The 11,815-nt window shown below is 46.3% G+C and overlaps 1 protein-coding gene across 4 annotated transcripts in view; it reads left to right on the forward strand.

Annotated features, from left to right (window-relative positions):
* The window catches only part of ecrg4a (ECRG4 augurin precursor a), a 12,088-nt gene extending 278 nt beyond the window's left edge, over positions 1-11,810 (forward strand). Inside the window, exons 2-6 of one of the 4 annotated variants that reach the window (XM_076040331.1) lie at positions 642-706; positions 2,452-2,542; positions 8,178-8,225; positions 8,409-8,572; positions 10,684-11,810. In XM_076040331.1, the coding sequence (XP_075896446.1) occupies positions 701-706; positions 2,452-2,542; positions 8,178-8,225; positions 8,409-8,572; positions 10,684-10,833 (459 nt within the window). In that variant the 5' untranslated portion in view covers positions 642-700 and the 3' untranslated portion in view covers positions 10,834-11,810. Of the gene's footprint in view, positions 1-536; positions 707-2,451; positions 2,543-5,825; positions 6,410-8,177; positions 8,226-8,408; positions 8,573-10,683 lie in introns of those variants that run through there. The other 3 variants (XM_076040333.1, XM_076040332.1, XM_076040334.1) reach the window with 3 other exon arrangements.
* Positions 11,811-11,815: the final 5 nt, after the last annotated feature.

Genomic DNA, 11,815 nt, shown 5'->3' on the forward strand with positions numbered 1-11,815 from the left:
GTATTTAAGTCTCTAGCTTTCCACACCAGGGTCAACAGTCCAACCTATTGAGCTAAACTGTCTTTGCTGTTGAGTTCTAAAAGTACCTCTCTATTCATCCATCCATCCATCCATCCATTTTCATTGCCCGCTTCTTCCTGAACTCTGGGTTGCGGGGATCTGCTGCAGCCTATGTACTGCATATATTCAAAGTTATTAATATTCAACAAAGTAAAATCTCCACTCTTTGGTGAAAACATTTGAATAAGGAGGGTTCAACCTACAGCTGTATGCGCATGTGTGTGTGTGTGTATGATATAAAAGAAACGTTCTATTGATGGGGGCGGGGGGGCGGAATACTTTTGTTGTATTGCGAGTATACACTTTTATTATATAACATGGACCCCTAATATTGAGTCAACACACACAAACTCACCAGAAAAACAAAAATTGAATTTGAAATGTCTTTTACTCTGAATACAATGATAGTTGGCACTTTAGTATCATAATAATTTTCCACCTAATTACATGGCGTGCTTGTTGATGCTGTGGCCTTATCGTTAGAGGGATGATGTGCAGCTGTTTGCCACAAACTGTCAGCCATCAGAAGTCTTTCAGACGCGATAACATCTGGCCGTCTCACACTTTGTGTCTGCCAGCAGCAGGTGTTACCGCGCTGAAAATACTCTGACCTTGTGGAGAGGGCGGACTGCGGGCTGCAATGTCGGTGAGTGTCCACTACGTGGCAGTGTTGTACTGCTCGTGTGGCCTTTGCCGAAGAAATGGTCGTTTTAAATTGAGGTTGAGCTGCTCTGGTCATTTTAGAAGACGGTTGGCAGGGGAAAAAAAATTCTTATGAAAATGTGCAAACAATTTGATAACAATTGATAGTTATGTAAAAATCACTTCACTTCTCTAAAAGTCATATCAGTAGCAATAGATTTAAAAACCATTTTGCTCTTTCACTTTTCAGAGTTTTGGCTAAAGTGCATAGTTCTAAAAAAAAAAAAAAAAAAAAAGGATTAAAAAAATCAGCTCCTTGTTATGTTGGCCATAACATTACTGGATGGAGTGTTTTAGTGACTCACGTCATAGGAGAAAAGAATATATAATGGGATATGTACAAAACATGTGCTTTAATGTATATTGAAAATGAACAAGAGTTACAACCAAATATCTGTCTTTAAAGCCCCATGATATTTAGCTATTTAATGAAATAACTCTTCAAACACTGAGAAAAATGGATGAAATTCAGCTATTTTATGACTGACTTAGTATTCATTTCATTTCATTTTTTCAAGTTCGGTGGACCGGATTAAAACGTTTAACGGGCTACATGTGGCCCCTGTGCCATAGTTTGCCCTTGCATGGGCTACACAATACTAAAAAGGAGGCACACGCAGAAACACTGGAGTCTGGAATTTAAAAAAAAAAAAGAAAAAGAAACATTTGATGCAACAGTTTGGAGTGAGATTAACACCAATGCGGTTCCAGGTTCCGAGGATGGAGAGCGAAGCTCACAACAGTTTGTCTTAATGATCAAATGGTGAGTGAGAGGACTTGAAGTCTTCTGGTCACAACTGGAAAGTAACGGCATGGAAAAAGAGACGGGACTGATTTTAATCCAGGTCAGTGAGGGGGTAAAGCACTTCCCCCTCTGTGCCCAACAGTTGCTGGTCCGTCTAGACATCAGGTGTGAAAACTGTCTGGTGCCTGCATCATCTGCCTTTTTACTCTTGCCTCTGGTTTTCTTTTCACCTTTTTATGGTGGGGGGGCGGGGGGGGACAAGAAGAATCCATTTTAACCCAACACTTGGGGCCAAAAAAAAAACCAACAACCCACACACACACACACACACAATATGACACTGGTCATGTCCTGACGGACAACCACATTAACTACATATTGTGGTCTAATTAATTAGTGAGTTAATATTAGAGGAGGGCCACGGGCTGAAGAAAAAACAAACAAACAGATGTGACACATTTTTCATCACCTTGCCTGAAAAAATAGCGGCCCGTTAGTCTGGAGAACCGGAGGGTGAAATCCCTCCTCGCAGGCGGGCGCTTAAAAAAATGCAATACCTCCACATGCGGTGATGGCGCTATAGCGTCACAAGTTGGACACTGCGAGCGTACTTTCCCGCCCGTGAGGTGAGAAGAGATTTGGAACGACGGGCTTGACCCCGTCGCACGCGGACGCCGCTCTCCCTTCCCTTCTGATCCACGCAGCTGCAGCCGTGCACGTGCTGATAAAGTGTTTCCTCACATGCAGCCTATAATCTATCACTTCCTGTGCGCACACACACACACACACACACACACACACACACACACACACACACACACACACACACACACACACACACACACACACACACACACCATCAGACTTGACATTGTAATAGGCAGTAATTTTGACAAAGGCGTGAAGTGACGTTCACACCTCTTTCCTTCTGTCCGTCTTTGGAGAGCGGCAGCAGGGCGAGAGGGGCGCAGCTGGCGGCACGGTGGGCTCGAGAGGAACGGATAAAGATGACCCCCCGCCGGGGACGGCGGTCACGTGAGTTTTATTTTTTTAAATTTTTTTTTCCCCAAGTGGGCGAGCAAGTTTCTGGGCTCCGGCTCAGAACCCTGTGGGTTTCCAATGGCAACGAGGGGTTAGAGGTCCCCCCCCGAAAAAAGGCAGCAACACCGAGTGAGGGAGACAGAAGAGAGAACATTTCAACGGTCAAACTACGCAGGAAAACAGTTGAATTTAAGACCAGCAGCTGGTACTGAATTTTTTTATTTTATTCGTTTGTGAGGCCTAGAAGTAATTATGCTTGTTGTTTTTTTTTTTTTTTAAAAAGGAGTTGTTTAACAGTTGTTAGACTGATTTTTTTTTTTTTTCCAAACAAACAGAGATCTTTTTCATGGTGCACAAACATCTCACGGTAATGCAACAAAATAGCAGACTAAGACAATGGTTTGGATTTATTACTTCACGTATAAAATGCCAGGGTTACAGCACACTTGAAATAGTATATAGTAAAGGTCCTCAAATAGAAGCATTTCGGAACCACAGAATATCACCATATTGGATTTTATAGCTACTTTACAGTACGTGTGGCATTTCATTTGCCGTGAAGTCATGCAGGCATGTTGTACGTTGTTAGCATTATCGGCATCACTGTGTGTAGAGGCAGCACGTCATCATGACTGTCAGTGGTTTAGCCTTTACCTAAAGAGCTGTTAAATCAGCTGTGGGATGATTTTTGAGCTGGATGGTCGGTTCAGGCAACATTAGCCAGAGCTCAGTGGACCTCACCCACCCAATAAACCGCGTCTGTAGACGCAGCAATACGCTCGTAAATAAGATTTTAAATGTCACGTTCTTGTTCGGGAGACGAGTAACATGGTTACGGCGGCATATTCACCTAAATGTTAATATGACATTTTAGACATGAATGCGGCAGCCATACACTGTCTGCTTGTGTTGTGTTGTGTAATGGTACACAGCAGTGTCCCGGTCTCACTCGCTGCATATGTGCTGGGTGTAAAATGAGCTCCTCCAGCTCGGTTTTGGCAGCTGGGCTGAGCAGGTGGGCGTATCCCAACTCAGTCTCCACGAAGCCGCTCTCTATTTTCAGCATGGCTGGCTGTTCAAAAATAAACAAACAAGCAAAAAACAAAAAACAAAACACCCTTTCACACAGTGTTCGAGCGCGGCAATGGGGGCGAACCAAAAAACTTTGGCTGTCAAGCCACATTTTCATAAAACATGCTTTTCAGAGCCACATGCTGTAAAGTGCTCTCATTAAACCAGCAGCGTGTACTCCAAATCACACATTTCTTGAATAGATATTCAATGTTGAGTGCAGATAAAATTCAAAGTTCCACCAGTGCACTCGCAACGGTCCAAAAATTGACACACACCACTCAACAAAAGGTGGATGTAGTGGAAGTGGTGTAATTGTGTTAGCGCACTTAGCTGAGGTCAGGGCTTGCGCGTTTTAAATGTTGACACTGTGCTGTGCCTTTACAAAGTGTCAGCAATGCCGAGGGTTGTTACTCCGTCTGCAGAAGAAGCAGCTGTAAAAAAAAAAAAAAAAAAAAAAAAAAAAAAAAGGAACCAAAACAAGAGAACGAGATTTTGAGCAGCATTATATCCTTGAGAGTTGGGCCTCACACGGTAAATGTAATGCCCTGAAGTGCACTTTGGCACAGGAGTACGGGATCTAAAGTGTTTCAACATCGATGCCGTTGCAAGCACGACAAACACAGCGAGAGCGGAAGAATGATGCTCGAGGACGCTCGGCGAACACGACCTTGTGATGAGACTTCAAGCCCGAGACTCGGCTCACACACTCCGAAAAGTGTTGTTGTCGCCCTGATGTGAGTACAGCACTGAAAGCTTTTCCCGGTGGTTACTCCTAACCCTAATCCCAGGCTTCAGAAAACCTTTTGTGAAGCTTCAAAGAACATCATGACTTTGTGAAATCCTCCTTTGCTGATTCTGATTTTTGACACGTCTACTTTCAGCAACAAACAAAGCAAAAAATGTTTCCCGTTCTTTGGGCAGAGTCTGAGATGTCAAACAACAAAATGAATCTGACCTAAGTCACCAGAACCAGAGTGTAAAGCTGATGACAGTGGGAAATAGGAGGGGGAAAATGAACGCGCTATGTTTACAATAGTGGCTGATTCCACTGCGGTTTTCTCAGCGCGTCCGTTTCCATCCCAGTCAAATCACCGAAGTCGACTGATTGAAAATTGTTGGGCCAGCGGGAAAGAGAAGACAATAAAAACACCTCTGTCGAAGGGGGGCGCGGTGATTCGAGGCTCAACATGAGGCTCAGCGTGAGGAGCGTGGCCTCTCCACGCTCTGCTTCCTCCCACACAAAATAAAGGATTTGTGTCTCATAAATGTGCAGACATCTGTTTCCTCTCCGGTGGGTTTTAGTTTCCCCTGCGCTGCGATTGAAAAAGGTGCGCCTGAGGATAGTGGACTTTTCATAAGACTCGCCGCAGTGGATTAGAAGCCAAGACTCTCTGCTCTCTGCTCCCTCCGCGAGACGCCTAATGAATAAAAAGCACTCAGGAAGTCGAGTTCTGCGGCAACACGGCGAGAGGAGAGGGGCTCGTACGGCTGAGCGAGCTTGAGAAGACACGCTGGCCATCAGTCGGCGAACCCAAAGACCAAACAACCCCATAATAAAAGTGAGATGCCTTTCTTCCTCTCGCAACTTCAATTTTGTCCTCAACTTGACTTCTTTGCGAAATCTTCCATGAAAGTGGCTCAGTGGCCACTGGCCAGGCTCAGACCCCCTTCCCCCACCTCTCCCGCTCAACCTGAGACAGCCAGCCAATAGACCGTCAGCGTTGGTTTAAAACCGACACAGACTTTCCAACGCAGAGACGCAGCTGAGGAATCCGTTAACGTAACTTCTGTGACGTATCGCATTTCAGTTCGTCTTGCTGGAACATCTCAGCCCTCAAAGTCTCCCGCATTCACCTTGACAACATCTGGCAGAGAACGTTTCCAGTAGGTATTTCAATAACCAGTCAGCTTAGTTTCTCTATAGGTGGACTGTGCAGGTATGGAAGGATTTGTAGAATCACGGTCCAGGTTGTTTAGAAACTGTTACTATTGGCTTTTTCTTTTCCTGATCCATGTGGTTAGGAATAGAGTTGCTGATGTCAGCGGAGTGGATGGAGTTGAGTTGATTGTGAAGTAAAGACAAGATGACTGCCCCCAGGTGGCAGGTGCTGAACGACGTCTAAAAGAACGCAGGCCAAACTGAAACCATTTGAAACGCATCACGGACGTGACAATAGAGACAAAAAGAAAAGACAGAGACGTTGAGAAGCTTTGCCGTATCTAAGCGTGTTTGAATTGTGTGACAATCCACACTAATTGCATGCAGCTGCAGCATGAACACTTAAATCTGTGCATGGGCAGCAAGTTGAGTTACACTGCTTGATTGTTATGCACACTCACACGCACATGAAAAAAAACCAAAGAAGCACATAAACAAACTCAGGTTTTTGGATTAAAATCAGCGCTTTTGCTTCAATCTTGAGGGCCGTGTAAAACATGTGGGCCAACACTAAACTGTGCTACTCATCTGCAGCAGGCCGCCGCTCCCGGGAAGTGGAGGACGGAAAAATACCTGGGGAGAGCGCATTTAAGAGCGGAAAATTATCCACAGTTGCAGTCTTGTGTCTGCAGGCGGGGAGGCAAACGACATTCCACCTCCAGGAGCTGCTTTCTGCTTGGAATCGTCTGGGTCGCCTCCCACTCTCCCCTCTGGTCGCGCAGCACTTTGAGAACAGTCGCTGCTTTGAAGCACCTCTCAGACTCAGTGCGAGCACAGGATGGCTTCCCAGCGGCTCGGACTGAGGTTATTGGGGTTGGGTCTCCTGCTGACATTGTTGGCTCTCGCAGGTGAGCTCGCATTTCTTCTGCTTTACTCAGATTTCGCTCGGAGAATGTTTGATTCTTTGGTTCCATCTTGGACCTCGTCCTGGTTCCAAAATGCTTGCGGTTACGTCAGAAGTGCAAACTTGTGGTGTGCGTGGAAAGTTGGAAGCTCAGTTTTCTTCTTACTGCCAAATATAAAAGCAAATTTATTCATTCATTCATTCATTCATTTTTGTGATATAGTTAATCTCCTGAAGGTTACTTTTTAAACCAAATGGCAGATTTTCCAAGAATTGTTTTTGTCCACCCCCCCGGGTATTTAGGATCTTAAACTTTGTAAATTTTGTTGAACTGAATTAATTAGAAAAAACATTCAGAAGGTTAAACTCGCTTATGATTGAACTGCCATCCCGCTGACTGCCTCATCTGCTGTTAGAATAGGTCGCCGTTACGTGGCTTGAAGCCAGAATGCGCCAAGCTTTGATTTCACCGTCACAACAGTCCAAAATCAAGGCCAAGCGCCTGAGCAATGAAGGCACGCCGGCGTGTCATTTACGATGATTGCAGGGCTGTGACTGATAACGCAGAGCCCCCCCTGCGCAAACGCATCTGCATCAGACAGATGGGCCATGCATCGAGAAGCCTGCACTGGGAAACTGCATGAGTGGAATACAGGTGGGGAGGAAGGGGAGTGTGATGCGGAAACATCAGAATGGCTCCCCCGGGGAAAATGTCTCTCCGCTGATTCTCTTCAGCGGCCGTGTCATAATCCTGCGGCATCGATCCTTTTAAATACCGAGCTGAATATTAATCTTCTGACTCCGTGCTGGAGACGAGCTTGGTCGTCCAGAAATCTGGGGCACGCAGTCGCAGAGCTGCTTTTCCAGGAGAACACCGGCCGCTTTTCCTCATCTCGGGCCGTTCCACAGTTCCAGGGAACCCTCGGACTCTGGGGCGTTCCCCTGGGCTGCGTCCTGGGACAACTGGCTTTCATCAACTTCAAGGCCAGATCTCAGCAGAATGACGTCGACGACGTGTATGCGCGTCACACTCGATCTTTAATTCTGGAGCGATTCTTTTAAATTTCCTTTTCTGAATAATCTTGAAGCTTCTCTTTGAACATGTTAGACTCTTTTTCTTCATTGGCTTTGAGTCATTTTAATGGACGTGCTGATGTGCTCCATCAGAAGGGAATGATAAAGTGTCTCGGAAGTGTTGCGGAAGCAGTTTCCGGAAATGACTCGCTTCATCTTTTCTTTGAAAAAGGGCGACTCGCAAACAAGCAAAGTCGCTGCAAAGCTTCCTCAGGGGGGAAAAGTCTCCCGGGAGATATTGTTCGCGCGAGTCTTCCAACACGCCGTGCGCTGTGGACGAAACGCCTGAGAGCGATTTTCTTCCCCGCCGCACTGCGCAAACGGTGCTTGAATCCAGCGGCAGATGGCGCAGTGTGAGTGAAACGACTGCAGCAAACACCGCGTATAAACAGGAAATCCAACCCCCCAATCTCCTCCATTTCGCTAAACCCCAATGTGAGGCGGCGTGGGGGGGATGGAACAGAAGGGCACAACTATTTTTAGACATTAGCCTCAGTGCAGAGTGCTGCGGTGAAGATGGCTGTGTGAAAATAAGGCCTGATGAGTCACCTGTTGGGTGCCGAGGACGAGCTTCCACGCCGAGGAGAAGAGAGTAGCGTCACATCCATCAGTTTCATTCTTTTCCGCTCAAAGCTCAGCTGTGACGGCAGTGAGTGGGGAGGACATATGAAGAGCTGTCTGTCGACTGTCCTTCACAGATGTGTCCGGCTCCAGCAGCCTGCACAAGATCCTCAAGAAGAGAGACGGTGAGAGCCTGCTTTCTTTGTGAAACATTTTGCTCGCTGGCAGGAGAAACATGAGGTGTCATGAAACCAAAGGCAAAAGACAGTCGCCAGATGAGGAAATTTACATATATTCTAGGATTGCATTGTTTGATTTTATTTGTGGCCCTAACATGACCCCACACTCTCTCCGCTCCCTCGTGGCAGGAGCTAGAACTGCCCCATCCAGGTCCTCCGTGGCCATCCCGCCGCCCAAAGCTCAGGAGTTCCTGGCGAAGCTGAGCAGAACCAAGCGGTACATCTGGGATCGCAGCAGAGCCGACGTGCAGCAGTGGATCCAGCAGTTCATGTACATGGGCTTCGACGAGCAGGTGGGCCACTGAATCTCAAAAGATGCAGGTGGAGGAATCAAAACACTAACCAGCAAAATGTTGCAAAAGACACAACTTGAATAAACACGACCTGGCCCCAGTCTATGTCCAGATCAGATGACCCAAAGTGCTTAAAGACTTAAATAACCCTCAGTTTGTCAACTAACAATACTTCCTTTTTAGAGGATTTCTTTTTGAAGGGTGACATATTGACTTTCCTGTTACAGAAATTATTGTTTTAGTCCATTGTGGCAAAATCAGAAATAAAATATGATCACAAAAAATACTTTACATTTGAAACTTGGGAGATCATTAAAATGCTTAAATCAAGCTTTTCAACCTTCCAGTGCTGAGTGCGGAGCTCCAGTCTCTCTGGATAATCACTTAAAAAAGAAAAAGAAACAGTTTGTCATCTTCTCGTGAAAGCGTTGACACGCAGATGATTAGCTGACAAGGTTATCTTCTGAGAAGCCTGTCCTCCCCTGCTGTAAAATGTAATTAATTTTGCCCCGTGTATCTGTCGAGGGTAAGTTAATTGGCCTTCAGCGAACTGAATGCATTATTCTGGATGCGTGCAAACACTTTTACTGCCAGCACTTTTGATTTGTGTCTTCATACCTCACTGGATTTTTTTTGTTTTTTAGTGGGCAGAATTTGAAAGGGGCCCTACTATGAAAAACTGACTTTTACCATCTTTTTACCATGGGTTTTTGCATTATTTCCATGCCAACTAGTGCCAAGTACGGAAACTGACAACTTGCGTTTTTCTAGTAGGGCAGGCTTTTTCCGTTTTGCCGGCGATGAAATTAAACGTTCCGATTTTGTCTTGACTTTCTGTGCCGCATGACGAGCTGATTATCACTGCAATGCGTTTGCAGAAGATTTTATTCATTAAACATAGGCGGGGCGCCACTGCTTGAACGCTAATCATGGATGTATTATAAGAACTGGATACCGGACTGGCAATATGGCGGCGGGCCGATTTTCTCCAGTGGCCACCTTAGGTACTGCAGTTAAAAAAAAATCCCACGGGCTCTTTCTCAGCTCGTTCTGATTGGCTGCGGCCTGACGTGTCTGTAAGTGACCTTATCCAGGAGGTGAGTTACAGAGGCACGATGGAAAGTGACACTCATACTCCGCATGCTCTATTGACCCATTAATGCGCAAGTCAAAAACATGCACTGGGTGAGCAACTTCACTGAAATGAATGGGCTGCCATCTTGGACCCTCGGGGGGCTTGGCGCTACTGCATGAGCGCCAGTTGCCATCTTCCCTGCTGTTCCAAGGCAGAGCCACGGGTGGAGTGGGTAGGGGAGGGGGGGAGGCTGAGTGATAGAGACGCTTGTTTCGCGAGGCCTGTGCCGCTCAAACTGGGAGTCATTTGACCAAACAAGCCTTGTTTACCTTGAAATGATTAAATCTTGAAACGCACACGTTTCCTTTCCGCACGTAACGCGGTAATTACAGATATTCTAATGGAAGCCGGTTGACATTTGAGGGGGGGGGAGGGGTCACCGTCCGACCTCGGTCAAACAATTTGAGGAAGATTCGTCTTGACAAATGAGACCCTTTCAAGTTCCCCCGCAATTTCTGGCTCATTTTCGAGAGAGACCCTCTAGCAGTGGCGACTCAGACACACACACACGGCAGTTGAAAGGGTCCCTTGAAAGGGGAGTCGTCTCCCTGATGTTGTGCCTTCAGACAAACGTGCGAGACGTGTCATTTTCTCATATTTGACTGACTGAGGTGAGAGTGACAGCAGTGGTGCAAAAAAAAAAAAAATCAACCCATCCTTCGCCGGCGCCGACATCTGAGGGTGTTTTATTATTTTTTTTTTTACATTTCAGCCCGTGTGGCACCGTTTATAATGGCATTTGATGTCACACCTACAAAACGGCAGTGAAGGCTTTGGCCTTTTCAGTGCCTGCCTCTCTTTTTCTTTTGTAATACCAGGGCTGGCGAAGGTCTCACAGGAAACCTTATCAGCCGCCGGAGGTGTCTATTAGCCTGGTATTTGTTGGAGCTTCATTGGGCGAAGCAGTCACGACTGCGGGCGGTCGACGCTTCTTCTTCTTCTCGCCGTTTCTGAACGTGCTCTGTCCCTCTCGCAGCGACTGGAGGCCGACCTCTCCTACTGGATGGACCACGCTCGAGCCAACGACCAGGGCCGCCAGCACCACTACGACGAAAACGCCCCCATCGGCCCCAGGGACCACAGCTCGTACAGACACGGGGCCAACGTCAACTACGACTACTATTAATAACAACAACAAGTGCTTCCTCTTTGATTGTAGTTGGGTTTGACACCTGCCACACAGCCCACCGCTAACCCCCCTCCAACACAGCTGCCTTCCTTTATACCGGATTCACCCACATGTACAAGCCAGCCCGCATTTCCCAGACAGAACTTTTTTTTTTTTTGCCTCTAAAAGGTCCCATATTATACCCATTTTCTGATCTTGATCTTTAATCCCAGACTCCAGCAGAACAGCCTGGCCTCATTAATTAATTCCGCCCCCCCCCAAAAAAAAAATAAAAAATCAGAAGATCTCCAGGAAATGGCAAAACATTGGTAGATGCTGCACAATTCAATTGGTATGACTGGCTAAAAACAGACCAGGTCGCCGACAAGCGGTATAAATGCACCGCTTCCAATCAGAAGAGATAAAAGGTTCCCTCATACCGGATTGTCCCGGAGTCTCTGTTGTTTCCAACTGAAAGCTGACTTGAGGGTCATAGGTCAGGGAGGCGGAGTGGAACACAGCCTTCCGCATGCTTGGAAAGGGACAGTGAAAGGGTGGTGTTAAAACGGAGGAACGCACACCTGGGAGAGGTATCATTAGCCTGGCCTCCATCTGCAGTCCATCTTTGAAAGTCCACCAAAAGAAAAGAAAAAAAAACAGAGGAAAAATATACATTTAGCTGAAGGCTTTCCAGCTCCAATATAGTGCATTCACTTGGTGGATACTTGGGATAGCCAGGGGGTATCCGGGTCCTTTGTGACATCACAAAGAGTTGATTTCCACTTCCAAGAACCACTTCCAGGCCAGAATCACTTCTTCTTGGGAGCTCAACAACAGGCTTAGAGACACAAATTGCTGTTAGAAAACATCAGAAGAGTGGATTTTGCATAATACGGGACCTTTAAACAGTATTATTGTACCACATTTTATGAGACTTGAGGCAGCTGATGTTTTTTTTTTTTGGATAATTGTCAAATAAAAGTGTTTTCACAACACTTTC

Source organism: Nelusetta ayraudi, unplaced genomic scaffold, assembly GCF_046127955.1.
Source record: "Nelusetta ayraudi isolate G7.1 ecotype Tasmania unplaced genomic scaffold, CSIRO-AGI_Nayr_v1 ptg000060l, whole genome shotgun sequence".
Classification (NCBI taxonomy): domain Eukaryota; kingdom Metazoa; phylum Chordata; class Actinopteri; order Tetraodontiformes; family Monacanthidae; genus Nelusetta; species Nelusetta ayraudi.